This window comes from Passer montanus, unplaced genomic scaffold (assembly GCF_014805655.1).
Source record: "Passer montanus isolate IOZ18808 unplaced genomic scaffold, ASM1480565v1 scaffold13, whole genome shotgun sequence".
Classification (NCBI taxonomy): domain Eukaryota; kingdom Metazoa; phylum Chordata; class Aves; order Passeriformes; family Passeridae; genus Passer; species Passer montanus.
This window is the reverse complement of record NW_024359832.1, coordinates 10913109-10928262: the sequence shown is the minus strand read 5'-3', so window position 1 is coordinate 10928262 and position 15154 is coordinate 10913109. Positions and strand designations below refer to the sequence as shown.

General features: G+C 38.9%; 2 protein-coding genes across 6 annotated transcripts in view; one reads left to right on the top strand and one right to left on the bottom strand.

Moving 5' to 3' along the window:
- Window positions 1-79: 79 nt before the first annotated feature.
- SOD3 (superoxide dismutase 3) lies at window positions 80-1610 on the top strand. Its single transcript, XM_039698931.1, has 2 exons — window positions 80-222; window positions 694-1610. Exon 2 carries the CDS (start codon window positions 710-712, stop codon window positions 1430-1432), a length of 723 nt encoding a protein of 240 aa, XP_039554865.1. The 5' UTR covers window positions 80-222; window positions 694-709; the 3' UTR covers window positions 1433-1610.
- Window positions 1611-2183: 573 nt separating this feature from the next.
- The window catches only part of CCDC149 (coiled-coil domain containing 149), a 52052-nt gene continuing 39081 nt past the window's right edge, over window positions 2184-15154 (bottom strand). For 2 of the 5 annotated variants that reach the window (XM_039698985.1, XM_039698989.1), the window contains exons 11-14: window positions 14730-14762; window positions 10967-11074; window positions 5777-6361; window positions 2184-5156 (exon numbers count right to left, since the gene is read on the bottom strand). In XM_039698985.1, the coding sequence (XP_039554919.1) occupies window positions 5778-6361; window positions 10967-11074; window positions 14730-14762 (725 nt within the window). In that variant the 3' untranslated portion in view covers window positions 2184-5156; window position 5777. The remainder of the gene's footprint in view (window positions 5157-5776; window positions 6362-10966; window positions 11075-14729; window positions 14763-15154) is intronic. The other 3 variants (XM_039698986.1, XM_039698987.1, XM_039698988.1) reach the window with 3 other exon arrangements.

The window sequence follows — 15154 nt, the reverse complement described above, 5'->3', positions numbered from 1 at the left end:
GGAAAAATGCCCAGAACGTTCTCCCCTCCCTTCCTTCTTCCCCCCGTCCCGCCTCCCTCCCCTCCCACAGGCTGCCGCCTGCCCCGAGCCAGCGTTACCTAATTTCTACACAAACACGCAGTTTCTATAAGCATCACCTTCCAGCAGCCCTGGCCTTCTGTCCAGTCACATCTTGGTTTAGGCGAGCAGAGGTGAAGAGATACTACTGAGGGGTTCTGCAAGGTAATCAACTTGTTGGATTTCTGCTTTTTGTTTGTAATGCCTAGCTAATGGTTAAGTAGATGGACCAAGAAAAAAACTCCTGGCAAACTGCCTTGCTGGAATTTGTTGGAAGTAGAAAAGCCTACTTTTCTACAATACAAAAATACAAACTCAGAAATAGATTTTAAAACATTTTGGCTTGCTTGCTTCCTGCAGGGAAACAGAGGTTGTTTTTGAGATCAAGATCTAATTTAAAATATGTAATCACTAGAATTTCTTTTAGTCACGGGTGCCAGTTGTATATGTTTAAATACACATATGCATTCTGATTGAGTTTCAGTTCATCACATCAGACAAGTTTAGCAAGCAGCAGTCCCCTGGGACCACATTCCAGCTGTTTCACTCAGCTCCCCACCGGCTGTGTGTCTTTCTCTCCAGCCATTCTGCTGCAAAACGCCCTGATTTCTTTGTACCTTCCTGTATCTTTTGCAGGCTCGAAATTGCCAAGATGTTTCTGATTCTTTCTCTGGTCACTGGGCTCACCCTGTTTGCCTCTGGTGTTATGACAGACAAGGAAGACAAGGAAACGGAGTCATTGCATGAAATACAGAAACAAGTGAACGACCTCTGGCAGAATTTGCTCTACCCAGTAACACTTGGTAATGACACTGATGGGATGATTTACGCCAGTTGTGAAATGAAGCCCAGCTCCAAAATAGATGCTGACAAGCCACAAGTGACTGGACAAGTCTTATTCAGGCAGAGTTATTCATATGGAAGACTGGAAGCCTTATTTCACTTGGACGGGTTTCCATTGGATAACAATCAATCCAGCAGAGCTATACACATCCACGAGCTTGGAGACCTCAGCAATGGCTGTGATTCTACAGGGGGACACTATAACCCTTTCAGAGTCAATCACCCTCGTCACCCAGGAGATTTTGGCAACTTTCTTCCTAGAGAAGGCAAAATCAGAAAATACAAAACAAACCTCTTTGCCACAGTCTTTGGTCCATATTCCATCATGGGCAGATCTGTTGTGATCCACGAGCAGGAAGATGACATGGGCAAGGGCAATAATAAGGCCAGTCTGGAAAATGGAAATGCTGGGAAACGTTTGGCTTGCTGTGTGATTGGGATAAGCAACAAGAACTTGTGGGAAGAGAAACTGCCGGAGGTTATGGACAAGAAGAAGAGGGGGCTCAACAGAAGAATGTACAACCAGGCTTAGATCAAGTCCAAAATACCAGCTACAGTCTGGGCAGCACAAAGTAACTCGGGCTGTGCTGTTGCCCACTAAGATATATGGCTAAAGGATTCCTATTTGCTTGCTCCTCTATGAAATGTATATCACTTTTGTAGAGCTTCCTTTATGTAAGCCCATCAATAAAACCAGCATCAGCTCAAAACTGTGAGTGTTTTCTTGGAGGAGAAAAGATTCTCTTTTGTGCAGTTTGGAAGTTGAATGCATGTAAGCAAGAGTGCATGGGCTAAAGAATCTGTGCACTGCAAGGGTATTTTAAGGGATTGTTAGATACCAAAGGAAAAAAAAGTAAGAATTTGCCTCTCATTAGACTCTTCTGTAGTTAGGTGCCAACTTGAAAACAGAAAATTCTCTATGCTGTTAACAGTGTTGGGTATTGTGTTGCAAGACCTTAGTAGTGGACTTCCCCTAGAAATAAGGGAAAGTACAGAAATTTCTGTGTTGAACCTGAGATCCATTATGTTATTCTGCTTCTGTAAGTCTCCAGTCTGTGCCTGTTAGTAACAAAGTTATATTCAAAAGCTATAAAGCTGCTTAGACAATGATGATAAAGTTAGCAAGCAGATCAGGGAGAATTATTTTCAAAGCAAAAAAATACTGAGTGTGTTACTTCATACAAAACTGTACAAACAAAGTCAGTTTGGGCTGGGAGAAGTGACAGTGAAAATATTTAAGGAAGATAATTCTCAGATTTGAAACTTTCACTTAATAAGGCTTTACTTTTAAAATTTAACACAACTCAGAATATTAAAACACCACCTCATGGCTATCATTCATCTAATACTAAGAAGAGAAAAGGAAACAAGCAGGTAGAACAAGTGTATCAGTAAATATTTTTATTAAAGATGACAAAATTTATTAATATAGTTTAACCACATTGTGCTGTTAATCCAGGCAGCAACAAAAGACTAGTTTGCAAATAAATTAAACTGCATAATTTAGAAAGCAAACTACAAAACAGAAGCTGGTAAACAAAATGCTATCTTTTAGAAATGCAGCAGATTTTCAACTTAATCTCAGTTAAGATTTTGAAATACATTCCTGAGCTCATAGGGATTAAAGAAATTCCACTGTCTTTATTATACAAATTCCCATATGCTTAAAAATAGTCTCACTTAGAAAAGAAGCAGCATTCTAAAAGATGCTTCTTAATCTGTCATTTTCACACACTTATTTTACAAATTCAATTAACATTATTTTTCCAATAACCCCATTATCATACTATCAAATGAAATCCTTCTCACAGATTACGCATGACTTCACCTTTAGGTACAACAACCTCCTTAAAATCAGTTTGTGAAATGCAGCTCCTCCTGCTGCCACAAAATTCCCTTCCCAGTTTGCTTCCCCAAAGCCCAACACCAAAAAGGTCTGGTTGTGATTTCTGCACATCTAAAGTAGCAGAAAAAGGGAACACAGGTCCTAAGAAACAAAACCAACCCCTCCAAATCTAAGGTAGAGTTGAGTCCACAAAAAAACGCTAGTTAAATTTACTGGGGGGAAAAAAAATCATTGTTATATTAGCACAACATCAATTAAAGCAATATCCAAGGAAGATACTGACAAGAAAATTTAATTATTATAACCTAGTGCAGCAACAATGTCTTACTTTTACAAGTCTCCTTGCTTTGAAGTCTTGTGTTCCTGGGAGAGAGCTGAAAATATAGCTGGAATACACATTTGCTACAAGAGAAAGGAGAGAGCCAGTATTGCAGCAGTGGCATCATACTGGAAATGAGGTTTTCAGAGATCTGTGTATCTTACAGGAATTTAATGATTGCAAAGATTTAAAAATTACATCTAAGAGGGAGAATGGTGTGAGGACATTACCAAGATTCCCTAATTGTTGGGTTGTACATCAGTATGCTCTCACAGAAAAGACATTCTGATAAGAATCAGCACATCAGGCACTAAAAAGCTGTTGTCCCAGCATTGCTTCAACCTTACACCAAGCTCTTCGTTCACTAATAGCATTAACTGGCTGTTAAGGGACTGTGAGCAAAATAATCATTCACACATCTGTGGGTCAGGAGAGACACAGGGCAGGGAAATAGTGAAGGGCTCTCAATGTTTCTGAGCTCAACACGTGAAATCTGGACCTTCTTACTTGCTTGCCTCAGTTCTGACTGCATTGATATTTAGCTCTGTGCAGGATCAGTCTGTGAAGGATGGTAAAAATACATCTCAAACAAAATGCTACTTCATGTGACATTCAGGCCTTAGAGGAAAAAATCCTGCACATTCTCCTGGAGATTTTAGATTCTACAGCTATTTTCTTCTGACTGTCACGAAAATGAGTCAGTAATGCAGTCAGTTACAATTACTGGGAACACCTTAACACTCTTTCAAACACAACTCTTGGGTTTTTTTCAGGTAATGAGGAATTTTAATGGTGAGCAAGATAACAAAATAAAAACTTTTTACTGCTTCATGTCCCTAATGCGCTTAACTATTTATATAACTTTTGTTCCTAAGGACTGCTGCTTATCATCAGTGGAATGCTGCAATGTCCAATTACCCTTAAAGACAAAGTACACATATTTGAGGAGCACTGTAAGTATGGCTTTGTATCCTGCAGACAGACACTGAAAGGGTTACACAAATGCACCTGCTAGGGAAAACACATGAGAATAGAGACAAGCCACATTTTTCACCTTCCGACTATCACTCCTTATATTTATATGTAATAATTTACATACAGCCTTTCTTCTGCTGAATACAAACCATTCATGGGCTCTGACACCTTGATTATGGCAGCACCTGCTACCTCATCTTACACATACAGAAGAGTTTGTCAGTACTGCTAATATAAACTCTCTTTATTCAGCAGCTGACAAGTGGGCTGTAAAAACTTGCAGCTGGCAGTTATTTGTCAAAGAAGTACTCAGTCTGGGAGGGATTTTCCTTTTTATTAGAAGTATTTTATTAAATTTGCTTTAATTCTCTCTGATTGGTTTCAAGTTCTAGGAGTGAGAAATGAACATTTACAGACAATTAGGTCCCAAGCCAGCAGAAAAATTGCTTTGATGGCTGCTGGCCCTCAGAAGTTCCACAGCTGCAGAGACTATTCCTTATGCTACAAACAGGAGAGGAAAGACCTGCCTCCCCTTCCCCAACAGCTGCTAACTTCAACCTCAAGTATTCCCTCGTTGCTGCCTTCCTAGAAGCAGAGTGGCACAGATCCAGCATCAGGACCAAGCCAGGGAATGACACAGCAGGCTCCCTTTCCCCCTAGTTATTATAGGAATGTTTTTCTATCACTAAACCTCTTCAAGAGAAGTTTTAAAAAGTGGCAACAATGCAAATAACCCTTCTATCATACCATAGACTGGTGAAATGAGGAGGAAAGGAGGAGTTATCCTTAATTCCAAGTAATAAGAAAATAAAAAAGAAACAGAATTCCTTTAGAAAGGAGAGCACAGATGGAGTAGGCTGAAACCTATCACCCATTAACTAAGCCCAAGGGCCCATTCCAGCTCCTCTAAGCAGAGGAATGCAACTCCAGAAACTGACAGCCAGGTAAGCTGGACAGGACATCACTGGTTCTCCTCTTGCTGTTTTCTCTGCTTTAGAACAGCAGTGCTGTTTCATACAGTAAGACTTCTGGCTTCACCGATGTTTCCTTCGGAGCTTCATTAAATGGGGCTCTCAGTATCTGGTGAAATAACTTGCTTCATTTTCATGAGATGAGCTGGGAGAGGAAAGGAAAAATTTTGTACAGTTGACAAAATACAAAGGTATAAAGGTTTGTAATGAGAGAACTGTATACATGCAGAGATGGTTTTCAGAAACTTCCTGTAAGGGAACAGTGATCTTATGCTACAGATGGACTGACAGTCACTACATGTAAAGAGAAGCAGAACACAGTCTGAGAAAGAAGCAAAAGCTTGCAGCCTTAAGATGCTTCTCAATTTATCACTCCACATTTTCCATCCCTGAGGACATTTCTCAACATAAAAATACAGTCCAGCACTAGGACCATACATGTTTCAGGAGCCTAGTGATAACAAGATAAATCATTATCACTGGCCTCTTTCCTACACTAATGTAAATTACATCAATCTATATAGAAACTTCAAATCATTACAAAAAACCAACATGAATAAACCTCATCACTAATTCTTTCCCTTAGGTAATTTACAGTTTTGGTACACTACAGCCAGAACTAACAGAAAACATCTTTTAAAAGAATTATTAACAGTTCAGTATAAAATACAACCCTACAGCAGATTATTTTACTGATCATATCTGCAGCAGCACAGACACTGCACAAGGATTACAGTGAGATGCTTGAGGGCCCAGATTTCATACCTCAAGCCAAACTGTTATCCAAATATTCACGGTTTTCAGCAGCATCAGATGGTTTCTTATTTTCAGATTCAGAGAGCTCCTCAAAGCTGGTATTTGTGTCTGCAGTTTTAACACTGAGCCCTCCATGCCTTCCAGCGTCCTCAGTATGCACTACATCCATGGTGCTGCTATTTTGATCCTCTCTTTCATTTGGAATTTCACTATCTCTCTCTAAGGTTTTGTCATTGTCTTTCAGGGCCTCAGTTTCACCTCTTTGTTCATTCTCAGTGTTTGAGGGATCTGTGGGGTCAGATGGATCAGGGCTGGAAAGTGTGCACTCTGCCTCTGATGAATCATTAAGCTCTGCTTCAACTCCCACGTTCTGCTCCCCCACAGGAGCGCCTCCTCTTTTCGCTTCCAGTTCTGCAACTGTCAGTTTAATTATCTGACTTCCAAGCTTGTTTATATCTTCTTCCTCAGAAGGTAGCTGGGGTAATGAAGGGTAAAAATGTTTATTTTGGATTCTGTTATTTAAGTTTGTTCCCTCTGGAGCCAGAGATTCACTTGCAACAGCGTAAGTTTCATCACGTTCTCCCTTCTGTTCTGCTGAAAGAGAAATGGAACAGCAGGATACTCGAGTCATTTGGAGGCATTTGTTATACATCTGATCTGAAGAACATTACTAACAGTGCTGGACCACAGAGATGTTTATCTCAGTAAGGAATTTTTAAGAGTGCTTCCCTACCCCTCCCAGGCCTATTTCTTAGACAATAAGCAACCAACACTACGTTTCTTGCTGGACCTGGCCCTGTTTTGGAACCTATCTTTCCCTAATACCACCAATTCTAAAAGTCAGACAGTACCATAGTGTAGAACAGCAAGGTCAGGAAAACTCTTCTAGAGGAATATCAACTCCAAGCAAGGCACTTAGCTATGGAAATTTTTGGCACAGCTTACCATTAATCCCCCATCACTACCAGTTTCAGGGGATAACACAAGCTCCACTTATTTGGAGCTTTTCACAGGTTTTCATCCAATAATGAAGTTTTGTTATTGGTCCTGCAACATTTCTCCAAACATAAATGATTATTTTGATTAGGGCAACAGCATAAAACAAAGCAGCAGCTCAAGAATTTTAAGCATAACATTATACTAAAATGCAAACACTGAAAAAAGAGTCAAAACAGAAAAAATCAATGTGCAAACAAACACCCTTGTGAAAGTGTCCTTTGATGTGTCCATTAAAGGACAGGAAGCCTCATTAAAAATAAGCTTGCAAAGTAAAGTAAGAAAAATTAGGAAATGCTAAAAATCAGTCTGCCTTGAGAGCTCAAAATTACTCTTGTTGTGCAGATATATTACATTTTAGTATTGAAGAATTTACTCCATTTCTCTCACAGGAATCCTGCTTCACACAAGGATGGGACTGCCTGGCTGCAGAGGACCAGCCCACTGTCTCTATCATACCTGTCTCATTTAGAATTTGGGAGCTACTGAGTGAATGAGACCAGGGCTGGCATGAGGGGAACAGACACTCTTACTGCCATGAACAAAACTAGGAATGAAACTCTGAAGAGCTGGAATTTAAGTCTGTGGTAAAGGCAAGGATAAATTAACTTTTAAAAGGTGATCACCCACTGGATCTAAGCCTCATTATCTGAGAAGTCAGCTGGAAAACTAGGAGCTTGATGTGCAGTACTGCTCTGCTTGTGCTGTACATCAAAGTGCTCCAAATGCACCAAAATGTATGTACCTCAAACTAGCACTTGAAATTAGCAGGGACTCCACATTCCTCTTTGCAAGCCTCAGTTTCCTCCCTCTTACAGTAGAAAAACAACCTATCACCTTGCTGCAATCTTCTGAAGACAAATTGTCTCAAAGCACTAAATCACCAAAGAAAAGTTTCATAGAACAGCACTGTTTTCTTCAGGGAATGCCTGAAATAGCACCCAGGCAGTACAGCAGGGACAAGGCATTCAACAATGGAGGGGAAAAACCCCGAGTAGCTGTTCAGTAGCAGCTGTGATGCACAGGTACAATCCATCCCATGACACTATTCATCCTGTGCATCGGATACAGTGAGATTTTGTGGCACAAGACAGGCTTTAATTCATATGATTGTACTCTTCCATTATGCATGTTCACACAGGAACTGCACAGTAGATCCTACAGACATCCACCATCCAGCTTAACTGAAACAATGATAACAAGTGCAGATTAAAGGAGGCTTTGATGAGACCAGGGTAAGCAGATTGGATAAAAAAAGCCTGCAAAAGCCCTCTGATTATCTACAGATCTAGCTAGAGCAACACTTGATGCATTATAAAAAGTTCTGATGAAGAATAAGTGTTTGTTCAAAAGCTAAGATTTCTTGAGTCAAGGATGCATTATAAAAAGTTCTGATGAAGAATAAGTGTTTGTTCAAAAGCTAAGAAGATTTCTCGAGTCAAACAGGCACCAAATATCCATGCTCCTCTTTAAAAGGCCATAACGGACCAATGTGACATGAGATCTAATATAAAATAAGAATTGCATTGCTCTTGTGGTTATCAACTGATATCCATGCTCCTCTTTAAAAGGCCATAACTGACCAATGTGACATGAGATCTAATATAAAATGCTAAGTAAGAATTGCATTGCTCTTGTAGTTATCAACTGTTTTCACTCAACTGATCATTGAATGAATAGGAAAATAAGAGTGGTTTTGTTTTTATTTCAGTAACACTTTAGCCAAGAGAATACTTGTTTCATAAATGATGGTGGATGAACACACTCCTGTTTTATTCCCAGTTGTCAAGGTCCCTCAGAATTTGGAGGGTACATGGTATAGATGAAAAATTGCAATATGCACCAAGTTCCTAAACCTCAACAGCAGTCATTCTCTGTGCAGAATGGTACAAAACTGACTGCAGAGGAGTTGTGTGACTCCAAGCACAGGGATAAGCCCCACAGCTGAAAACACACTGTTTCCTTTTCAGGCTTTGAAGGTAAAATGGCAGCCCCAAATATCCTTCAGAAAAAGCATCTGGAGCAGCAGAACAGGTTATTCTTGCATCACCTACTGCTAGAAACTATGGTGTTCCCTGCACAGCTGGTTGTAGAAATGTGCTCATTTATGTCACCAAAAAGTTGTCTCAGTTCAGTTATCACAGAGGTAACTTTTATCTCAGTTCTTACTGCAGGTTATCAGATATATTGGGACATAGAAAACCCAAGCTGTTTGTGCAGGCAGAACAGTAATTTCTTAACCTGCTTCAGTCTGATGACAGAATTTCTGTGATTAACCTTGGTTTTCATTATGGTCATGGGATGAAGAGAAGGAAAGAAGGAGATGACCTACTGGGAGCTGATTCTTCCTATAACTGCCACAGGTCTAATCCTGGTCTGTCCTTTCCTATCCAAGGATGTTTACTTCTGCTCTTCTCTTTCCCTGCCCATCTTTCTGTTCCTGTTCCATATCCCCTTGTTTATCCAGTCCCTATACTCACTGTGCCCATTTCTCATCCACCTTTCAATATTTTTTAATCACATCTTGCTTTCACTGCCAATGTTCTGATTCCTCACTCCTGTGCTCTGACCTCAGCTCAGCCACATGCAAGTCCCTCCTCACTCAGACTTCCATTGATGTTGTCAAACCCCATCTACTCTAGTCTTCCTACCATTTCAGAGTTCTGATCTTGGCCTTCCTTCCCACTCTGCTACAGGCTTTTTTCCCCTCTAAGTTTACTTTATCTCAAAGGAATGGTGCTTACAGAATTTTGCCACCACTGGTGGCACAAAGTAAGCTCAACAGAATACCTTGTTTGTTTTTATCAGATGAGATTTGTAAGTGAATCATGTAGAATGAGGTGGAAACTCCAGACTCCTTCCTCAGGCTGGAAGCCTTTCCCCTAGATTTCAAATTCCTATTAATTGTAGATACAGGAAATGCTTGCATATTTGAGAAAAAGAAAAAAACAACCCAAATTCAAACATACAGCAGACAAAAAAGGCCACCAAAACCCCACATGGTCATCAGTGTTTAACATTAAAAGAAAAAAAAAATTAGCTGACGTAGAAAATACAATGTGGAAAGCTTCAGCCCAGAGTTAAGGTTTGGCAGTGTTACAAAGCAACAGCAAGAGGGTCTGATGAGATATGATAGGCAGATCAGACTTGTCTGTCTGATAGTCTTTAATCACAAATGCAATATCAGCCTCACCTAGGACAAATATGGAAAGAAAAGAGCATAATGCCACCGAGTAAATACTTCCAGTAACTGCAGATTTAATTAAAAATCAACAATTAAATAGGTAAAAGAATGAATATTTATGAGTTATTATTACTCACCAGAGAACCATTCATTACAGTTTCACTTCTTATTTTTAGCAAAAATATCAGCTGATCAAGATTATAAAAAAAGATGAGCCTCGCTGTCACATTTTATCAGATAATGACATAGACTATAAAGTCAAAATTAAGCCACAATCTATTTAGTTTCAGGACTAACAAATAAATTGTTTATGATGCTTCATGGTTAGCTGAGAAAGATCTGGGCACATCATAATGTTATGCCCATTAAAGACTTTATCCAAATGTCAATAATCAAATATAATAATCCATCTCCCATCCATTTTGAAAAACTAAGGAAAAACAAAACAAGGTTATCAGCAATTGTCAAATAAAGTTAAGCTTGATTTTGGAGAGATGTTAAAGTTTGCTATTGGAGAAAGATTTTTAACAAAACACATGTAAGACTATGAAAAAAGCAGTCAATTTCTCTGGGAAAATGAGCTGGGTATTTCAATTTACCATGTGCAATCAGGAGGCCATTCATCTAGACATCACCTATAATGCAGGAAAGTGCTAAACCAGTTCCACAGACTGCTTCCTACTGTGCATTTTAACTGAGGGGAAAAGTGCAGGAATCAGTTAACTGCAACACAGATGACATGAATAACTTCACACAGTGTCACGGTATCTGGCAGAAAATTCTCTGAGGTGCAAGACCTGATCCCTAGCCTTAGCAATCCATTCAATAGTAACTTTTCAGTAGTTTCTTTGCTATTTGTACTGGGACCATCTATCTGTTTTACTTGTGGATGATGTATTCAATCTCGGTGGTCACTGAAACTTTGCCTTCTGCTATCCCAGCATGAAAATTTATTACATTTTATTTGGAAAGAAATGAGTGCTCAGCTCTCATCATGTTCTTACATCCCAGGTGCTCACCTTGCACTTCAGTTCTCTGAGGCTTATCAGCAAACGCTAACAAGGGTGACCTGGACCGCTGTATCACGGGCAGGGCTGGGTCACTGAATGTTATCGTATCCTTCCCACCTGCAACAATCACACTGTTAGAACTGCTGCTTCACCAATTACAGCCACTGTGCATCAATGATGTTCCCTACAAATTTTTAACAATGATACTGAGAAGTACAGAACAGGAAAAGCATCTCAAATGATCCTTTCACAGCGTGGAAAAAAAATACTCTACTGGAGCCACAATATGCAAAGCAAAGGCAGAAAAGCTGTATGTTTTTATCTGCAGTACTGAGTAAAGGCCAGATTTTGAAAGACCAGGTTCTGCATGCAGCAAATTGAATTAGCAATTAGAATTCAATTAAAAATAGTAATAATCGGATCATACCAAAGTAATGGATCACTTGCATGCTATTACCAGCAAGTGTTCAGCACTGACTCTTTACTCTCTATTATTCTGTTTCATGTGATACAAGCAGGTTCATCATTATGTAGCTTTATGCTTCAGATTTACATATTATCCTGCAATGCTTCCTTAGAAAAACCCTAAAAACTTTGCATAATTAAGAATTGAGGGAGCAAACAAGTACACATTCCTGGGAAACAGGAGGGATTTTAATCTGAAAATTCCCAAAACATTTCTGAGCATTTTAGTTTTAAACCAAATGGAAAAATGCAATTTTCCAGCTCTTTTGCAGACAAAATAGTGCAAGAAATCCTTCATCTGAGGACTGCTGTAGATGCTTAGGGTTTACATATTTTAGCAATGCAGAAAGCAACACCTGCAGATCCTTTAGGAAGTCCTCCACTATTCAGGATGCTCATGTTTTTAGTGACTGACACTACCTTAAACCTAGAGGGGCAAAGGCAGGAAATGTGCAAGATCAGCTAAGCGTGGTGTTTGTGTGGCCTCCAGAACAAGTGCCAACTGATAAGTAATGGCTGGGGAGGCAGCAAGATACTGCTCTATTTATCTCCATGAGAACCGACATTTATGTAACAGCCACTTCGCCCCTCTAAATCTGTTAGTACGTTTCACCTTAAGGCAACATCCTAAATCTAATCACCCATCCAAGACAAAGACTTTCAAGAGAACACCAGGTCAGGAGACACCTGGAATAAATCCAGCTCTGAGAAAGTTCTGGTGCATACTAAGGAATAATGAAAGTCAAGCTGTTCCCATGGAGTCTAACTGGACCACTCCAATCCCTAATTCCTTTTAAGGGCACTGGCTGCAAGTACCTTGATCCTGAAGGTGGTAATGATCTTTTTATACCCTTGCCATGCTGGGCAATACACTGCAGCAATATAAGTAATTAATGCTTTTGAAGCATGGATCTTGTGGAAATTTGATCCCCCTGTCAAGTATGCATCAGAATTCTGCATTCATCAGACTCAGTAATAAAAAACAGCATTAACTAATAGCAAAGAGGACAACCCTCCCACTGTGAGACAAAATTAATTAAAAACATAAAAAATGCAAAACAAATCAAACCAATATTTCAAAACGCAAAACAAATCCAACAAATATTTCAAAATGTAAAAGCTCCTAGATGAAAGTACCTTCCTGTAACAGTGAAGGAATTGCGTGTTGGAAGAACCAAATCATACAGGGAACTTGTGGTATGAAAATATCCAACAGATATTCACACAGAGTCAGAAGCAGCCACATATCCAAAAAGATACAAAAGAATCCAATGGAGGGAGTAAAAAGATGATGAATAAAAAAATGGGTAGCGGTTTTAATACGAAAGTAGAAAGCAGAAGCTTTTAAATTTATTTAATAAAAAAAAGTGAAGCCTGAGCTGAAGTCTTTGAAGATTGCAAGACAAGCTTCACAAAAGATACTTCTTGACTTTCCAGCCAGTATTTACAAAGTAAACACATTCACTTTCCCATTTTTCTCGGAAAACCAGCCTGGTTACAGAAAATAAAGCTAAGCTCAGTATCCACATGTCTTAACAATAGATGTGACCCAAAGAGTCTGATGAATATTTATTTATTAACATCGATTCACATCCATTCATGAAGGAGGCACATAGGGCTACTGCTGCACTACATTCTGTGAATCATGATCTGAAGCTGGATTACACACAAAGAATTTCAACTAGCTGCTGTGTAAGCTCAATTTCATAACTTATATAGCTTCATGTTCCTCTAATGAATTTTTCAAGGACTATAGTGAAAAGTATATGGATCTCAAAATACATATAAGTTTTCAGTAATAGTAAATTTTTCATTTTCTTCTCCAGGGTTGGGTATTTTCTTATAACCTCTGCTGCACCCTATGCCACTGTAACTGGCTACAGCCACAGCAGCTGCAGAGCCCTTTAATTCTACCCTGCCTCTGCTGATTACTGCAGGGCGAGAGGCAGCATCGAAACTCTCTTATCATCCCACACAGAAGTAGGCTGAGTCATAGTTGGCTCTTTCTTAGACTTTTTTTCAGTGGAAATCTGGAATTTTCAGGAAATGACAGATTTAAAAAAATACGGAATTACCCATCTGAATGTCTAGTGACATCATGCAAAAAGAATTAAATGCTGTTTATTATGTACTGTTATTGAATACATTTAACTTATTTCTGTGCATATTTCAACCACAATGTAGCCAAGACAAAGCAAAGAATTAAATGCTTCTGTGAACATCACATTCTCTGCTTCCTTCTTAAGGGAAGCAGGATTATAAAAAGAAAATCAAAGCCAAATCTATGCCCAAACTTGCTTTCTTTTCAGCAATGAAAACAAACCTCACAAGAGATTCACTTAACTAAAGCCCATTTTCTAAGCAGGGAAATATAAAGTCTGGTAGGCAGAACTTCCACAGGGAATGAAATTTCACCTTCTCAAAAATTAAATATGCACTTCTTGTTGATTAGCTTCCCCATAGTTCATTCATGGCTTTCTCAAAAAGCAGATGACAAATATGTCACCTAACAAAAAAAACAGAGGCATTCAAGATCTTTCTTCAATAGGATCAAGTATATTAACAGCATTTGGAAGATAATAATATCTTGGTGACAGTGTATGTTACAAATGTTATATAAACAATGATGACTAAGTAGGAACATTAACTTCAGAAATCCTGTGATTTGTAATGTGCATTTCTTTCAGCGCTAGAATGAACATCAGCTTTTTTTGCATTTTTTTTTCCCAGTGACAAAAAATTCCACTCACAACCAAATAATACTTTTTCACTCTGGATTTAAGACTGACTAGATGAGATACTCTCCATGTTCTGCTCCTCACCCAAGCCAATATTCAACTGCAGAATCCATTGTGGTATTCTCACACTAATTGTTACACATTGCTGTTTTATGGAGTGGAAGCTTTACACGCTCTGAAAAGAAAACTGGTGACCCACCAGGTGTTGCAATGCTCTTTTTGACCACCTCAGGATTAGAGTGCACTTGGAAACAAAAGTGCACTCCTGATTTAAAAGGCAAGCAAAAAAATCAACAAAACCACAGGGCTCAACAGAACTCACAATCCAGTGCAAAATTCCTTAAAAAATATTTAAGATCATCCCCTCTTACTATTTTTGATAACACAAATGAACTTTCATGCAGAGCAGCCTCTATTTCTCCTGTGGTCATCTAACTCAATTGACTGAACATCTTAATCTGCTGGATATAAAAATGTTCAGAAAACATTTCCATTTATTTACATGCAATGACAATATTTAACGTACTGCTAGGATCAGTTACTAAAAAAATATGTTAAGCAGAACCTACTCCCAAATCCCACTGAGACATTGTAGCTCAGGCCTTCAGGCAGCAAAAGAAAGGAAGGAAAGAGACAGTTGTTATTGTATAAACATTAATTTGATGCTTTACCTACATAGATCAAAATGGTGCAAGAAGTTCCCACTTCCATTTTTTAAAATACATTTTGCAAACATGCGAAGTGCTGCATTTATTAGTGTAAAAATTTTATGGAACACTAGTTTTGAAAAACAAAACTAAACAAACAAACCCCTACAATACCTTGAATCAGTGAGTTTGAGGGACATGTCTTCAGTAATGTACTAAACTGCATTAGCAAGGTCTTAGACAAACATTTCACCTTCATCTCTTGGAGAATGCAGAGACACAACTGCACTAAGTACGCTACCTGTGTTCGGTGACTAACTGTGGAGCAATCTTTGGAAACAGATTTG

Excerpts from the sequence above, each read along its gene's own strand:
- SOD3 (XM_039698931.1), top strand. The coding sequence starts at position 710 with ATGTTTCTGATTCTTTCTCTGGTCACTGGGCTCACCCTGTTTGCCTCT.